At 41.1% G+C, this 16406-nt stretch overlaps 1 protein-coding gene across 8 annotated transcripts in view; it reads right to left on the reverse strand.

Annotated features, from left to right (window-relative positions):
* Positions 1-16406, reverse strand: part of TTC33 (tetratricopeptide repeat domain 33) — a 32605-nt gene that overhangs the window by 10392 nt on the left and 5807 nt on the right. For 4 of the 8 annotated variants that reach the window (XR_001515694.1, XR_001515693.1, XR_001515692.1 and 1 more), the window contains exons 3-5: positions 5625-5706; positions 3630-3699; positions 1268-1431 (exon numbers count right to left, since the gene is read on the reverse strand). Coding sequence is in view for 5 of the 8 variants with exons in the window: in XM_015571008.1 (XP_015426494.1) it covers positions 1268-1431; positions 3630-3699; positions 5625-5706 (316 nt within the window). In the remaining 3 variants the exon portion in view is untranslated. Of the gene's footprint in view, positions 1-405; positions 1432-3629; positions 3700-5624; positions 5707-16406 lie in introns of those variants that run through there. The other 4 variants (XM_015571007.1, XM_006774546.2, XM_015571004.1 and 1 more) reach the window with 1 other exon arrangement.

A 16406-nucleotide genomic window follows, 5' to 3' on the forward strand; every position in this document is an offset into this window, starting at 1 on the left:
TGATTTCAGAGAGAGGTCGGGAGAGGGAGAGGGAGAAATATTGATGGGCTCCCCCTATATTCCCTCTAGTGGGGATCAAGACTGCGACCTGGGCAGGTGCCCTCACCAGGAATTGAACCCTCAACCTCTTGGTGCATGGGAGAACACTCAACCAACTCAGCCACACCAACCAGGACAAGGTTTTTAAGCTTTTAAAAATAAAGGAAATACTGCTTTTGACTAGGACAACATTGCCGTACAATTTATGATATAGCTATAAGAGCCATTCATTTAAATAATGCACATCTCAAAAATGGCTCGCTTGTGTTGACTGTCTACTTTAACAGTTAAAAAATTAAAACCATCATTCTGACAATGTATCAGTAATTCCCACATCCATAAAATACTGAAGGAGGCAACTATCACGGTGATAGTAATTTTAAAGTCAAAACAAGCATAAATCCGATGTAAGAGTCTCTACAGAAAATGTTCGGAACACACAAGGTTGCATGCATTTCCAGCTGAACTTGCAAAGAATCTACCTATAACCAAATGACAATTTTGAAAGAAACATGAACATCAAAATACTCAAGCTTCATGACGAAGTTACTCTAATAAAACAAGAAAAATAGAAGAGTGAACAGTAATAGCAGTATATTTTTTGGGAGGGAGAGAAATCACCCACTTCCTTGTCATAAAAAAGTCAGTATTTTAATAACACTGGCCATCAAGTTATTCACTGCTGGAGCATTCTCTTCCAAGTTCGGTCTTTAAAATGTATTCACTCATACATTTGGATTAAGTTTATTCATCAAACACCACTGTAGTCAGAATTCTAACCTTAAGTTTAAATCATAACTCATCAAAGCAGAGCCCAAACACTCTATAACAATCCTAGCCTTCAGTCTGTGAATGCCTCATCTGAAAAACTGATTTTACAGACAGGAGTGTGACCCCGCTTCTCCGGAGTAAACGCCTGTTTGCCTAAAACTTTGTGGCAATCAAACAGGTGGATTCAAGGAGCTGCTGCTAAGTTTCATCGGGCTTTGATAAAAGCAGAGCCATCGGGGGCCGTGGCCCCATCTTCCCTCTCACTGACAGTCTCCACGGTCCCCGAGGCGGACACAATAACCATGGTTTTATGATCTGAAACCGGCTTTTGTTTCTCAGCAATAGCTGCGCAAACGGCGACAATCTCATCACTTTCAAAGTCATAGTCGGGAATGGACTTGGGTGAGACATGTGCGACTTCCGCTGGTGCTTCTTTTTTTTTAATCCTCTGGGCTACCTTCTGCTGCTCCTGGAGCTTTCTTGCCCAAGAAAGGTCTTCTTTCCATATTTCTGGGTTCATTGGATAGATATGAAGGGCTACTTGAAAACTTCGAATTGCCAACACTATCTCTCCTAGTCCAAGCTGAGCACGCCCCAGAGTTTGCCAAGACTCCCATGAATGTGTGTTTTGTGTTTTTTTTTAAAAAATGTGTTTAGCATAATCCACAATATCTGCATGTATATATATATAAAATATAGTATATAGATGTAAAAATGGAAGTTAGGGCGGTGGCCTAACCATGGACGATGACTATGAAGAAAAACACAAAGTTTATAAAACTGTGAAAGGGATTGACAAGTTGCTGATGAGGATTTAAAGTCCATCAAAATAGAGGTACTGATATTAGAGCTCAAAACAAGGCACACATTTTCAGCTTCTGCAGATCAGCTAATACGTGAATCCAGTGATTTCCAGGGCTAAATCAGGGTCAGGAAGGTGCCAGCAACGCACAACGCTGAAGCCAAGAGTCTAGATCACAGTAATGCTAACATGCACTGAGTGTCACGGGAGATCAAGGCAGACGCTGCATAACGACAAATGGTCGACTCCCCATAATTATATAACACTTATCAAAACATACGCACCCAACATCAGAACACCTGTGTGTATAAAGTCAACACGGACAGAACTGAAGGGAGGAACATCAATAAGGAAACAGAAGATTTGAGCAACGGACCACACAGACCTACACAGAACCTTCCACCCAACAGCAGCAGAACAGACATCTTGGCGAGTACACATGGAACATTTTCTAGGACAGAAAACATGTTACACCACAAAACAAGTCTTAACAAATGTAAAAAGGCATGTCAACCATCTTTTCTGACCAAAATGGAATAAACTACAAATCAATAGCAAAAGGATAATGGGGAAATTCACAAATATGCAGACAGTAGCGTACTCTTGAACAATCAGTAAGTTCAAAAAGAAATCAAAGAGAAATTAAGAAAGATCTTGACAAAAAATGAAAATAAAAATACACTAAAATGATGAGATGCAGCAAAAGCAGAAAAGGGAAGTTTATAGCGCTAAATGCCTGTTAAAAAAGAAAAATCTCAAGTAAAAAAAAAACCAAAAACACCTACCTTTACACCTCAAACAATTAGAAAATGAAGAACCAAGCCTATATTCATTTTCCAACAAATACACCCAATTCTGTATAAAAATATAAATAATTATTTATAGAGCTCTACCAACTATTGACTTTTAATTTATTATCCGTTCTATTTAACTATGTATTTTCTTATGTTTATATATATGGGTGGGGCAAAGTAGATTTATAGTTGTGAGTGCACAAAATAGAGTTTATTCTTGTATTATTATTTATTAATTATTGTATTATTTTTCATACAAATAACTATAAACCTACTTTTGCCCACCCCTGTAATAAGAACTGTTATGTCAGAAATTTCAGCTTGCTTTCAATATATTTTTCATAGTATCCCTTCATTATGACATTGAGTAACTTTTTAACCATTCCAGTCTTTCAAAAGAACAGGTTAAGTTTACATAAATATGACAAATTTAGAATTTTTTCAAATAGAGCCCTAAAAAACATTAAAGGAGGACAAAATAAGTTTTAATTCCTCCAAGAATTTCACAATATAATGGGCAAAACCATATAAGTAGAAAAAAATAAAACAGTTAAACAATGAGTACTCTTATTTAAAAAAACTTAAAATTTTGCCCTGGCCCAGATGGCTCAGTTGGTTAGAGTGTCACCCCATACACCAAAAGGTTGCAGGTTCAATTTTCAGTCAGGGCACAGACCTAGGTTTCAGTTTCGATCCTGGTCAGGATGCGTTCAGGCTATGTGAAAATTTTTTATTAACTTTCATGATTCAAATTACCTGAAAAATATTCTGACCCTGATTGAATTGGTGTTTATGATGTAAATAACAGTAATAACTCTGACCTGTGTTTGTGGTTTAATACCTTTAAGGGTTGATTGGCTATTTATTTTTTGCACAGATTTGATAAATGACTAACGTCTGGGTTGAGCTGATCAAAACATGTCAAAACAAAATTTTAGCATCATAGCCCTGGCCAGTGTGGCTCAGTTGGTTGGAAGTTGTCCAGTGCACCAAAAAGTTGCCGGTTCAATTCCCGGTCAGCCGATCTATGTTTCTCCATCACATCTCTCCCTCTCCCTTCCTTTCTCTTTAAAATTCAATTTAAAAAATCTTTAAAAATAAATAAGTAAATGTTAAAAAAACAGAATGTCAGCATCATAATCAGATACCGGACTTCCTTACCAACACTATCTCTCCTAGTCCAAGCTGAGCGCGCCCCAGAGTTTGCCAAGACTCCCATGAATGTGGGTTTCTCTGCACAGCCATCTCTGCTGCGTGAACTGCAGGGAACATTTCATGAAGTGACATTAGGACCTACAGTCAAACAAAGAAACAAAACCTGTCAGTAATATTCATAAACTAGCAAACTACTAATAGATAACCATACATAAGTAACTCTTTCCATTTTTAAAAACATATTTTCAGTCTGGTAAACATAGTATTTCAGTGGTTTTGACTCCTCCACTGCCATTCAGGGTCAGGAATCACATTCTTCTTCCTTCTCCTGAAAATCTATAAAAATGTAAACCATTCCCTTTCCAATAATTGAACACTGTTGTCCATCAGTCAAAACCATGCAGTCATACTCTCGCCATGGTAGCTCAGAACTATTTGATCTCTCAATTCCACTTCTATTTATTCCACTTACAATGTGGATTTTAGGGTACCCCAGGTGTTCAACCACCCACCCTAACCCCAGTGAACACCTTCCTGCTATAAAAGCCATGCAAACATTCCACAGGCCTCCCCACAACTGGGTTCTTCACACCACACACCAGAAAAACCAGGGCGTTCCTGAACCCTTCACCTTTAAAAAAAAAAGGGCTGCATATTATCAATAATCTTTGGGAACACATGCATTTCACAAAATTTGTGAAACAATCATCATTATCAAGTTCCAAATTAAACAACACATTTCATACAATTCACCACAAATCCTGCCTTTAATATGTATATACAGATTCAAGATTGAAAATGACTTATCTAGCCCGGCCAGAGTCACTCAGTGGTTGAGCACTGACCCATGAACCAAGAGGTCACTGGTTGGATTCCCAGTAAGAGCACACAACCACCTGGGTTGCAGGCTCAATCCCCAGTAGCATGCGTGCAGGAGACAGCCTATTGATGTTTCTCTCTCATTGATGTCTCTCTCTCTCTATCCCTCTCCCTTTTCCTCCCCCTTCCCCCCAATCAATAAAAACACTTTTTAAAAAAAGAAAATTATTTATCCAAATGATGGTCCTCATACCACTTTTATTTAGTAGACATAATTTGGGTTTTTCCTGGATAAACTAAAATCAAAGCTGATAAAGAATGTACCCTATGTTTGAGCTCATCATCAGGAAAGATGTTAGGCACATGGATGAAGGCAGCATTGCAACTATTTCCTGCCAAAAATATGATCAATGCTTTGAGATTTGAAGTTCTCTTAGATAATTTAATCCAAGTGCTCAGAGGTTTTCTTTATAAACTTTCCCACAAAATGTTAAAAATGTATTTTTAAGTACAAATGGTATTTTTATTTTTTATTTTTTTTAAAGTAACATCGCTTTTACTTATTTTATTTATTTATTTTAGTAATACTGCTTTTAAATATATTTTATTGATTTTTTACAGAGAGGAAGGGAGAGGGATAGAGAGTTAGAAACATCGATGAGAGAGAAACATCGATCAGCTGCCTCCTGCACACTCCTTACTGGGGATGTGCCCGCAACCAAGGTACATGCCCTTGACCAGAATCGAACCTGGGACCTTTCAGTCCACAGGCAGACGCTCTATCCACTGAGCCAAACCTGTTAGGGCACAAATGGTATTTTTAAACTATTAATAAATTGAGCCTATTCTGACGTTTTGCTAAGGACTAGGCCATTTTTCAGAGAAATATCATCTAGAATCCAATCCACTAGAAGAAAGTTATTGCAAAATCCACTACAATTAATTTCCAAGGAAAGCAAACACATTTCAGTTATTTACGAGATTACCAGAGACTTTTTAAAAGATGCCCATCTGCTCATATCATAGTTAGGTTGAAATAGCAGTTAACTGCATTATGAAGGTAAACAAATTTCTAATTTGATACATAAGAAAAACTCATAAATAATATCGTAACAATTTCTCCCCAAATAAACTATTTTAGTAGTAAAAAGAAAATAGCAGGAAATGCTATTTTGGTTCATCAAGCTCATCAAACAAACACAGTGCAATTTCATAATGAAAGTGGTCTTCTTCATAGCCCTTACCTGTGACTTCATCTCATATAGGGTAGCATCATCTGGGGTTAACTGCAGTGCTTCATCCCACTTCTGAATCGCCTCTCGATATCTGTGGTTGTTAAAGTAACATTTATATCATATTTCTAATGAGTCCTTGAGAGCACATGACCAAATTTAAAAATCAGATACTAAGGAATAATTATTTATCAAGCAATATCTCTATTCAAGAACTGATAGCAATGATGTTACAAAAAGTAGGAAAATTTAAGAGATAAAGGGAAAGGAGACCAAAAGAAAAAAAAAAAGCAAAATATAAATAAAAAAAGATTTTGAAAAGCTTTCTCCAAGATTTTATTTCCTGGGCTGAGCAATCACCACGAGAATTTCTCTTTTTCTCATCAACCTCAATGTCGGCACATGGTGTCAGTCATTTTAGATGCCTCACAGAGAACTTTTCTGAAGACTTTACAATCCAGTGCGGCCCTGGGCTCTAGACTGCAGCCGTCTAGCTGACAGACAGCAAGAAGCTGCCGGGAATTGTGTACAGACCCTTCAGTGTTCAGTGACCTTGCCTATGAGGCCCATGAACACAGAAGCACTGTCCTGTCCATCACTATGAACACAGGCACGTGGATAAGATGGGGGCTGAACAAATGAAGCAAGTATGGAGGTCACTTCCGCCACGCCTTTCACTGATGTTCTCTTCGTCACGTCTCTGCTGAGCTCCAAAGCCATGTAGTCAACAGCATCTCCATCTAGATGGCCCAAAAGCACCTCAGACTCCACGTGCCCCAAACTGACCTCTGCACACTCCAGGCCAAACCTGCAGCAGCACAGAAGCACTCTTCCTTTCTAAAGGAATGACAAGTCCTACATGTTAGCCAAAGCAGTCACCTTCACAGCACCCTTCACGAAAGTTAACTCATGTATACTTGAGTATTTCCAGAAGGAGAAAGTTTTAATTAGCAGAACATTTTTCATTGTACCTTTTTGTCTTGTACCTTTCGCCCAATGCTACTGGTTCTGGTTTCTAGAGCTAAATAGAAAATATATAGTCCACCAGTTTTCATTCCTGGCTACATACAGAATGATCTATGGAGATTATGGAGGAAAAATACACACACACACACACACACACACACACACAAGCTGGTCCCTGCCTCAGATCAATTAAAACAGAAATTCTCAGAGTAGGACTCAGGTATCTGTATTTTTCCAAAGTCCCAGCTAATGCTAATAAAAACCAGGGGGGAAGAGCCGATTTTAATATCTCTCATAGTACAGTAAGCCCCATCATGTTCTATCTTGTCTGGAATCAGTTCTTGTTGCCTATTTTCCAGTTCCCTCATGTCCTCTGTATGTGTTCTTGAGTATAATTCCCTACCCAGCATGAGAAGATCCAAACCAAACATGACTAAAAATGTACTGATTTGTAACCAGGGGGCAGAGAACGGAAAAAAAAAAAAAAAAAAAAAAAAAACAGAGGCAGAATTTGGCAGAAAATACAAAGTGGAAGAACATAAACAAAAGTACATTCTCTCTGTATTCACCTTGCTATAGAATAGTTCCTTTATTAGGAAGTAACACAAATGGGCAACACCATTTCCAGGGTCTGATGCCACCTGGGCACATGCAAATGGGCGACAGCCAGCTGAGAATCAGTCTGCCACAGCCAGCAGCGGTGAGGGCCCCGGAGGGAGTGAGCTTTGCTCAGCCTGCCTCACCGGCCACTGTTGGTGTGGCAGTGGCCGCGGTTATCTCGCAGCAGCAGACTGTGTGTGACAAAGCTGAAGACTCACCCCACCGAGGCTGGTGGTCCATGCAGCACATCCGAATGTGCAGAGATGGCTGCCAGATCTACTGCAGGGACCACTATGTGCAAAACCTTTGTAAGGGACAAAGATAGAACAATCTTCCTTCTAAATTTTAGAAATAAACTGTAAATAAATGTTTATGAGGGAAAATTCTCTAGAGGCGAAAAACAGATGATAAATGGGACAGGAATATTACATTTTTAAAATTATCATTTATGAATTAACAGATGCAGGCAAGACCATCAGTGGGTGCTTCCCTTCTCCTGGCCTACAATAAAGGGTAACACCACTTGCAGGTCATGGGACACTTGGCACCTAATACACCAACCGTCTCCCTTATTATGCTCTCACAGACCATGATGCAGATACGCTCCACAGAGGACCTACTAACTCAACTTCAGTTTGGAACACACTGAGCAGGCACAGCCCTACTACAGCTGTTGGATAGGAGGCATTAAAAGATAAAAACGTGGTTTAGAGTCAATATGGTTAATAAGTGACCCAAGTCTGATTCAGCCAGTTTACAGGCAACCTTCACAGCATCCAACTGAACAGCACAAGGAAGGAAGCAAAGGAACAGCCCAGGGTTGCACAAGGGCCGGGGAAGATAACACCTCCATGAGGCACGGGCCAGCTGGTGACCAGGCCAGGCAGTGAGATAGCACACTCATCCACCAGACAGAAGTATCAGTGTTTAGCTACTTTGTTCCTAATTAAATTTCTCATTTACTATCATTTCGAGTTTAATGAGCTCTATAGTTATCAGCTTAGTCACTTCATAAATATTTATTGAGCACCTCCTCTGGGCCAGGTAGGAGTCTAAGAACTGAGGATGCAGCATTCGACAAGATATAAAGGGGCCTGAAGGTGGAACAGGTGGAAGAGGGTTAAGGGGGGATAAATGGTGACGGAAGGAGACTTAACTCTCTGAGTGTTGAACACACAATACAATATACAGATGATGTATTAGAGCATTGTACATTTCGAACCTGTAATTTTATTAACCAATTTCACCCCAATAAATTCAATTTAAAAATTTTTTTTAAAAGATATAAATGGACCTTACTCTTCTAGATCTTACATTCTAGAACATCTGCATGTGGAGAGAAAAAGACAACAAACACAAGTTAGAATCTGATAAATGCCATGATGAAAAGCAACTGGAGTGCCCTAGCCGGTTTGGCTCAGTGGATAGAGCGTCGGCCTGCAGACTCAAGGGTCCCGGGTTCGATTCCGGTGGAGGGCGTGTGCCTTGGTTGCGGGCGCGTCCCCAGTGGGGAGTGTGTAGGAGGTAGCTTGATCGATGTTTCTGGCTCTCTATCCCTCTCCCTTCCTCTCTGTAGAAAACCAATAAAATATATTTAAAAAAAAAAAAAAAAGCAACTGGAGTGATGTGGTAGGTAATGACCAGATGGCCACTCAGAACGCATGGTCAGGAAAGGTCTCTACGCAGACATTTGAGCCGAGATCTGAATGTGAAAAAGTCCTCAGTCAACTGGAGATCTGCAGAAAGTTCATTCCAGACAAAGGGCAGAAGGAGCCCAAGGCAGGACTAAGCACCCGTGTCCTGAGGAAAAGAAAGAACACGTCTGGCCATAGCAGGAGGAAGGGGAGGGAAAGTAGCCACGGCCACCATCACGTAGGGACTAGCAGGCCAGTGGTTATGAGACGGGTTTCACTCTATGTGTGATGGGGGCCCCGGGGAGAATGGACCGTGGGGGAGTGAGAATGAGCACAGGAGACCAGTGAGGAAGCTACACGAGGAGTCATCTAGGTAAGAGATGACCGCAGACTAGACAAGGTGAAAACAGAGGGGAAGATAAAAGAGAGTTAGACTATGTTGAAAAACAGGTCAACTCAACATGGACTGGATTTGGAAGTGAGAAAAAAGAAAAAGGAAAGGAATCCAAGATGGTGTCTTAGTTCGGGTTGCCTGGGAAAGAGAGTCTGAGGCCTAAGGTAACTAACTCTGTGGGAGCAGGATCCCAGGGAAGCCAGAGTGAGGGAGAAAGAGAGAAGTGAGGCAGGAAGGCGTGAGAATAAATACAAGGTGTATGTTAAGCTGGCAAAGGCTTCAAAAACCAACCCTGATGATCGCTTTTCCTGTAGAACTTCCTCGGAGAGTGGATGAACCGTGCGTCTTGGAAGCAGTCGGTGGCGGAAGAAGGAAACGCTTTGCCTGCCTCCCGTCGTCGAAGTCTTCCCCACAAGCTTTAACCCACCTACTCCTGGTGTGCGGCCCGCCCCTCCAGAGGGTCCACAGGTCCAGCTGGCCAGCACCGGGGTCTTTCATTGTCAGTTAGCACCACACGTGGGGCTCTTTGGCCTGTGAGGACAGCAGCTGCCGGGGCCTGATGGTCTCAAAGGCAGGGAGCTGGGGTGACTGGGGAAGATGAGCTCTGGTCAGCACAGAAGCCAGCAGAGTTGACTGCTGGCGTTTGGGCTTCAGTTACTAGGTACAGGGTGGGGCCTTTCACTGACATAGCGAAGACTAGAAAGGAGCAGATGTTTGGGAGAAAAATCAAGAGTTCTGCTCTGTACAAGTTACGTTTCAAATACTGACTAGACACCCAAATGGGTATAAAGCAAGCATCGAATATTAGAAAGTCCAGGACTCAGGTGGGAAGACTAGAGATGGTGCTGAGAGCAGGAGGCCATGGAAGTTTGAGAAGGCAAAGACTGTATTTGGAAAGGACAGGAAGCACTTTCTAAACACTGTGGCCCACCAATATTTAGAAAATGAGCAAAAGAAAAGACCAAGCAAAGAAGATGAAGGTGTGAACGTTGAAACAAGGACAGGCACGACAGCGCTGTGGTTAGGGAGCAGTGTGTGTAGGAAGGCAGGGGTCAGCTGTGCTGGACTGGCGAGGCACAGTAAATGAGAACAGAGATATATCTCCGTAAGAGCAGGTCAGCAGATGAGTGGGGACACAAACCTGATTGGAATGGACTGAGAGAATAATCCATCAAGCAATGGAGTTTGTGGAGAAGGAAAGCGAAGAAATTGTAGGGCATATGAGTCAAGGGAAGCTTTTTTTCTTTATTTTAATCCTCACCAGAGGATATTTTTTTCCATTGATCTTTAGAGAGTGAAAGGGAGGGATGAGGGAGAAGGAGAGGAAGAGGGAGAAAGACAAACATCGATGTGAAAGTGACACATCAACAGTTTGCCTCCCACACATGCCCTAACCAGAGCCAGGGATCGAAACTGCAACCGAGGTACATGCCCTTGACCAGAATGGAACCTGAGACCCTCAGTCCAGGCAGGAGTTGGGGTGGGGGTGGGAGTGGGGAGGTGGTGCTCTAAGCACTGAGAAAACCAGAGCTTTTAAATGGATGCTGTTAGATTATGCTTGTATCCCAGTAAGAATCAGCTAAGAGAGAGGAACAAATGACATCAAGATGAAGATCACTGTCATGAGATACGGCCACGCTGGCACTCAAGCCCATGTGGGTTACATGGCCAAGTCACCCTCGAGTTCACTTTGATGGGTATACTTTTCTAGACGAGACAAGTTCATGGTAAATTCTAATTCTAGTCCTGCTTCACACACATACGCACTAATTCTCAAAGAAAAAATAGACTACTTAGCTACACATCAAATATCACCATCTAGTGGTTGAAACCATAAAAGCCAACATATCGAAGTTAGGACACTGTAACTACTGAAAAGGTATATCCTAGTTAGTAATAATTCTAGAAAAAAAATGTCTGAACACCACCTTACAAAAACGTTAACACTACATGACATATACCAAGCATGCATAACATCCTAAAATATAATATCTGAAGTACAGGGACTGAGGGTGCTGGGTGCCAGGTGCATGCTCAGCTTTTGTATGCACTTGCTCTTTAATCCCCCAGGGGCTAGGAGATAAATCTCTCCATTGTGCAGCTGAGGAAACTGGAAACCGAAACTTAAAAAGCTAGTAACCTGCCAAGCTTGTGCAGGTAGAAATGATAAAGCTAGGATCTGATAAAGAGGTAAAACCACTTCACAATCCACAGGCAAGTACTAGCAGGGGCTGCGCTTTATTTTTAAAATTTAACTTCACTATTTCTGCTTCTATTATTTTCTACTTATTTTCAACCAAGTTTAATATTCTCTTAGATATTTTAAACGATTACTTCTACTTATTTTTGGCACAGAATCACCAAACTGCTCGATTCCCCTAGATGCCTTGAATTCTGTTTAGTTACTTCCTAAAGCTGTGTGTACACTATTCTAAAACAAACACTAATGAGCAAAAAAACTTACTGATCTCATTGTAGTTCATTCAAATAGAGCATCTAATCCAGCTGATTTTAATGAAATGACTCAATGTTTGGACACGCAAGCAAAAAACAAGTTATTTTGTTTATGGACAAAGTTGATACCCGTCCTCGGCACAGGAAACTCAGAGGGAAAACCATGGCAACAGCTTCATAGCTTTTCCCTTCCACTCATTAGTGTGGTCCAGAGAAAAAGGCAAAAACAACAACGTTAATGAACTTTGAACAGACATTTGCAGGAATTTCTAAAGATGTTTTATGGGTGTTCTGAAAGTGATTTCATAAGTGTGGGGAATTTACACTTAGTTTTCTTCTGACTAAGAACAGAGTGATCAATCTCACCAAGTTATAAAAGATAAAAAATCTTTGTGTCTAAAATACCACAAGTGAGAATTCACAATCTAACATTAGGCTGTTAAGCTGCTAACTGTCCTTGATTGCTATTTATTTTCTACCATCCTTTCCCAATTTGAGGTACTGATATATTAGAGCTTAAGCAACATTTTATGTTTTATATTAAAACATAAAAAAATCTTTGTGTCTAAAATACCACAAGATTACACGCAGAATGAAAAATAGCAACAGACCTAGAAACTAAACTGTTTGCTTTTTGAACTCTGACTCATTTATGACAAAAATGATAAACAAATCTTCTAACCACCCTTACCAATTAGGAAAAATAAAAAATAAAAAAGAACAGAAAAACAAAGAAAAGACCTAGTACTTGTTCAGCACTACTGCTTTTAATTTCTCGGACTCTTCATTACCACATAGCAGACAGCAGTCACAAGCACGGGGCCTAGTTTTAGATCTCTAGATGGTCTGAGTCGTCTGTCCGACCAATAACCTGCTTGGAGACTATTCCTGCTCATCACACATATGCCTTCAAAAAATTGTATCTTAAGGGCAAATAAACCAACAGTCCTCATGATGTCAAGTGTACTTTTCCTAGTATACTTCCTTCACCAAAGATAAATGTTTCAAGATTTTTATAAAAATATGGCTTTCAGCAAATATTACACACAGCAAACAGACCGGCACAGGCATGTCTTTGAGAGGCTGCACTAATAACCTGATGTCATTTACCTCCAATATGCGGCAGTGGAGAGCATAAACGTTACATGAAGTTTTCTTACCTAAAATGTTTAATCAGAATCTAAATCAAACCTCAACCCAACTTTCCATTTATAAGAAATGCATGAGATAGGAACATGGTAAGGAAACAATCAAACAGAAAATTGGTCTGGACTCTTCAAAATGTCAGTGTCATATGGGGGTAAAAGTAAGGGGCCAAGGAGACACTAAAGAGATACAATAACCAAATGCAAGCTGTGGACTTTGTTTGGATCCTAATTTACAAAAAAATTATGTAAAGTTGAATTAGGTGAAAGTTGGAGAAATCTAAATGTGGACTAGGTATCAGATTACAGTTCATTTTCATAGGTTTGACAGCTCTTGTGTTTGGTGAAAGACCATCCTTACACTTAGGAGAAGCATGGTGAATTAGGACCCAGGGGTCATAATGCCTGCAACTACTTTCAAATAAATCAGCAAAAAAGTTCTGATAAACAGTTAAGTGTATATATGTGCATAGAAAGATAAATAAAGCAATTATTAAGAGTTTTTTAATCTAATGTAAAGTACATAGGAAATACAGTCAATAATTTTATATAATAAAAGCCTAGGTGGCGTCATGCCCTCGCGCGACGCCCTGGCACGACAGCCTCACGTGACATCGCTACACACACAGCAGAGGCGGTGCCTGGTGGCCGCTGAGTACCACAGCTATATACGGCGCGCGGAGGGGACCGGTCCCGCGTCTCCAGGTCCTGCATCAGCCTCGCGCAGGGAGGAGGTGGGTTCCGGCAGAGGAGGCGGGTCTCGGCAGGGGAGGGCAGTTGTGGGCAACCTGGCCGGCAGGAGAGGGCAGTTGTGGGTGATCAGACCAGCAGGGGAGCAGTTAGAGGGCAATCAGGCTGGCAGACAGAAGCGGTGAGGGGCAATCAGGTAGGCAGGTAGGCAGACAGGCGAGCAGTTAGGAGCCAGCAGTCCCAGATTGTGAGAGGGGTCCCAGATTAGAGAGGATGAAGGCTGCCTGAGGGACATCCCCTACCCCTGCATGAATTTCGTGCACCGGGCCTCTAGTATTGTAATAAGTATGTATGGTGCCAGCTGGGTACTTGAAGTATTGGGGGGATCACTTAGTAAAGTATATGATAGTCTAGCCCTGTGGTCGGTAAACTGCGGCTCGCGAACCACATGAGGTTCTTTGGCCCCATGAGTGTAGCGTTTCCTAAGCCTTAGAAGTACCCTAATTAAGTAAATAACAATGTACCTACCTATATAGTTTAAGTTTAAAAAATTTGGCTCTCAAAAGAAATTTCAATCATTGTACTGTTGATATTTGGCTCTGTTGACTAATGTGTTTGCCAACCACTGGTCTAGCCACTATGCTATGCACCTGACACTAATTCAGGAAATACTGAATGTAAAATTTAATTTAAAAATTAAATTAAGCTTGGCCAGTGTGGCTCAGTGGTTGAGTGTCAATCTATGAACCAGAAGGTCATAGTTCGACTCCCAGTCAGGTCACATGCCAGGGTTATGGGCTCAATCCCCAGTATGGGGCATGAGAAAGATCAATGATTCTCTCTCATCAGTGATGTTTCTATCTCTCTCCCTCTCCCTTCCTCTCTGAAATCAATAAAAATATATTTTTTAAAATTAAATTTAAAAAAAATAACATTTTGAGTCTAGTCAGAGCAATATGGGAGATTCAACTATTCTTTCAACTTTAACATAGATTTGAAATTTTTAAAAATAAAAAAGTCCTTCTGCACTCCTAGGTTATAGAGATACCTTTGTATATTTTCTTTTATTCACACCAAGATTTTTGATTCCTCTGGAGTTCATTCTGTATGTGGTATGAGATACAGATCCTTTTTTCTTCTTCTATACAAAGTTCCAGCTTTCTCTACACAACCTATTAAACAATGTGTCCTTTTCCCACTGATCTGTGGAAGAATGAATTTTGGTTCCACTGAAAGAGCTAAGCAAAAGAAGGGGAAAAGGAATAAGAAAAGTAGGAGAAACAGCAAAGGGGAAAGAAAAAAAAGGTGCATATAAGTAAAGTATGAGTTTAGATGAGGAAGGGCTAAGAATAAATGAAACTATTATCAAACTCCATATTTACTAAAGTATATAAGAAGTCCGTCGGAAAAAATAACTGAGCACCTATTACATAGTTATATACACACACACACACAAACACACACACACTCAAAGTTATTCAGGAAAACGTCTAATTTATCTGGTCCCACCATATCAGAGAGAACATTTCCAGGAATTACACCATCTGCTACCAACCAGTAAGTTGGATTACATTTTATTGAGTTTTTACTCTATATTTTTAAATATATATATATATTTTTTTTTAAATATATTTTTACTGATTTCAGAGAAAAAAAAAGGAGACAGAATCATCAATCAGCTGCCCCCGACACAGCCCCTACCCAGGAATGTGTCTGGGATCGGACCGTGACCTCCTGGTTCATAAGTCAGTGCTCACCCACTGAGCCACGACCAGAGCCTTTACTCTACTTTAGACAGAACAGAAAGGCTGGCAGAGCAGAGACATTTTAAGAATCTTGAAGGCTTTTTTACAAACTTTCAGATTCCAGGGGAAGTGTTTCAAGGTGACTTTAAAACCTATTTCTTTAATTTAGCACCTAGATCAGATTTTAAAACATAAACTCAGCCCTAACCGGTTTGGCTCAGTGGATAGAGCGTCGGCCTATGGACTGAAGGGTCCCAGGCTCGATTCTGGTCAAGGGCATGTACCTTGGTTGCAGGCAAATCCCCAGTAGGGGGGGTGCAGGAGGCAGCTGATCTATGTTTCTCTCTCATCCATGTTTCTAACTCTCTATCCCTCTCCCTTCCTCTCTGTGGAAAATCAATAAAATATATTTTAAAAAATAAAACATAAACATAGAATTCATAACTCTTCATCCCACTACTGACAGCAGGTCGGAAAACGTAAATGTTCTAGAGCAGTGGTTCTCAACCTTCTGGCCTTTAAATACAGTCCCTCATGTTGTGACCCAATCATAAAGTTATTTTCGTTGCTAGTTCATAACTATAATGTTGCTGCTGTTATGAATCGTAACGTAAATATCTGATATGCAGGATGGTCTTAGGTGACCCCTGTGAAAGGGTTGTTCAACAGCCAAAGGCGTTGCAACCCACAGATTGAGAACCGCTGGGTTAAAACAATGTGATGGGAATCCAGAGAGAGCTGGATTCCTGTAGGAATATAGCCATTGCTGAACTCTAGTGAGGCATGGGACGGGGTGGGGAGGTGAGTGAGGAGAATAAATACCCTTACCTCTTCCTCCTTGTGATTTCCAGTTTCCCATTTGTGATTTATTACTGAGGCTCGCGAGCCACATGCGGCTCTTTGGCCCCTTGAGTGTGGCTCTTCCACAAAATACCACGTGCAGGCGCGCACGTACAGTGTGATTGAAACTTCGTGGCCCATGCGCAGAAGTCGGTTTTCAGCCTGGGCGAGTCTATTTTGAAGAAGTGGCGTTAGAAGAAGTGGGGGGTGGTGGTCGGTTGGTCGGGCGACGGGAGACGCGGTGCAGGTGGCCTCGGGATACGCAGCGTGGGGGAGGCGCCCGCGCGATTCATGGGCGAGTTGAGTGAGCCAGTCAGTCAGCAGTC

This window comes from Myotis davidii, unplaced genomic scaffold, assembly GCF_000327345.1.
Source record: "Myotis davidii unplaced genomic scaffold, ASM32734v1 scaffold348, whole genome shotgun sequence".
In the NCBI taxonomy this organism is placed as follows: Eukaryota; Metazoa; Chordata; class Mammalia; order Chiroptera; family Vespertilionidae; genus Myotis; species Myotis davidii.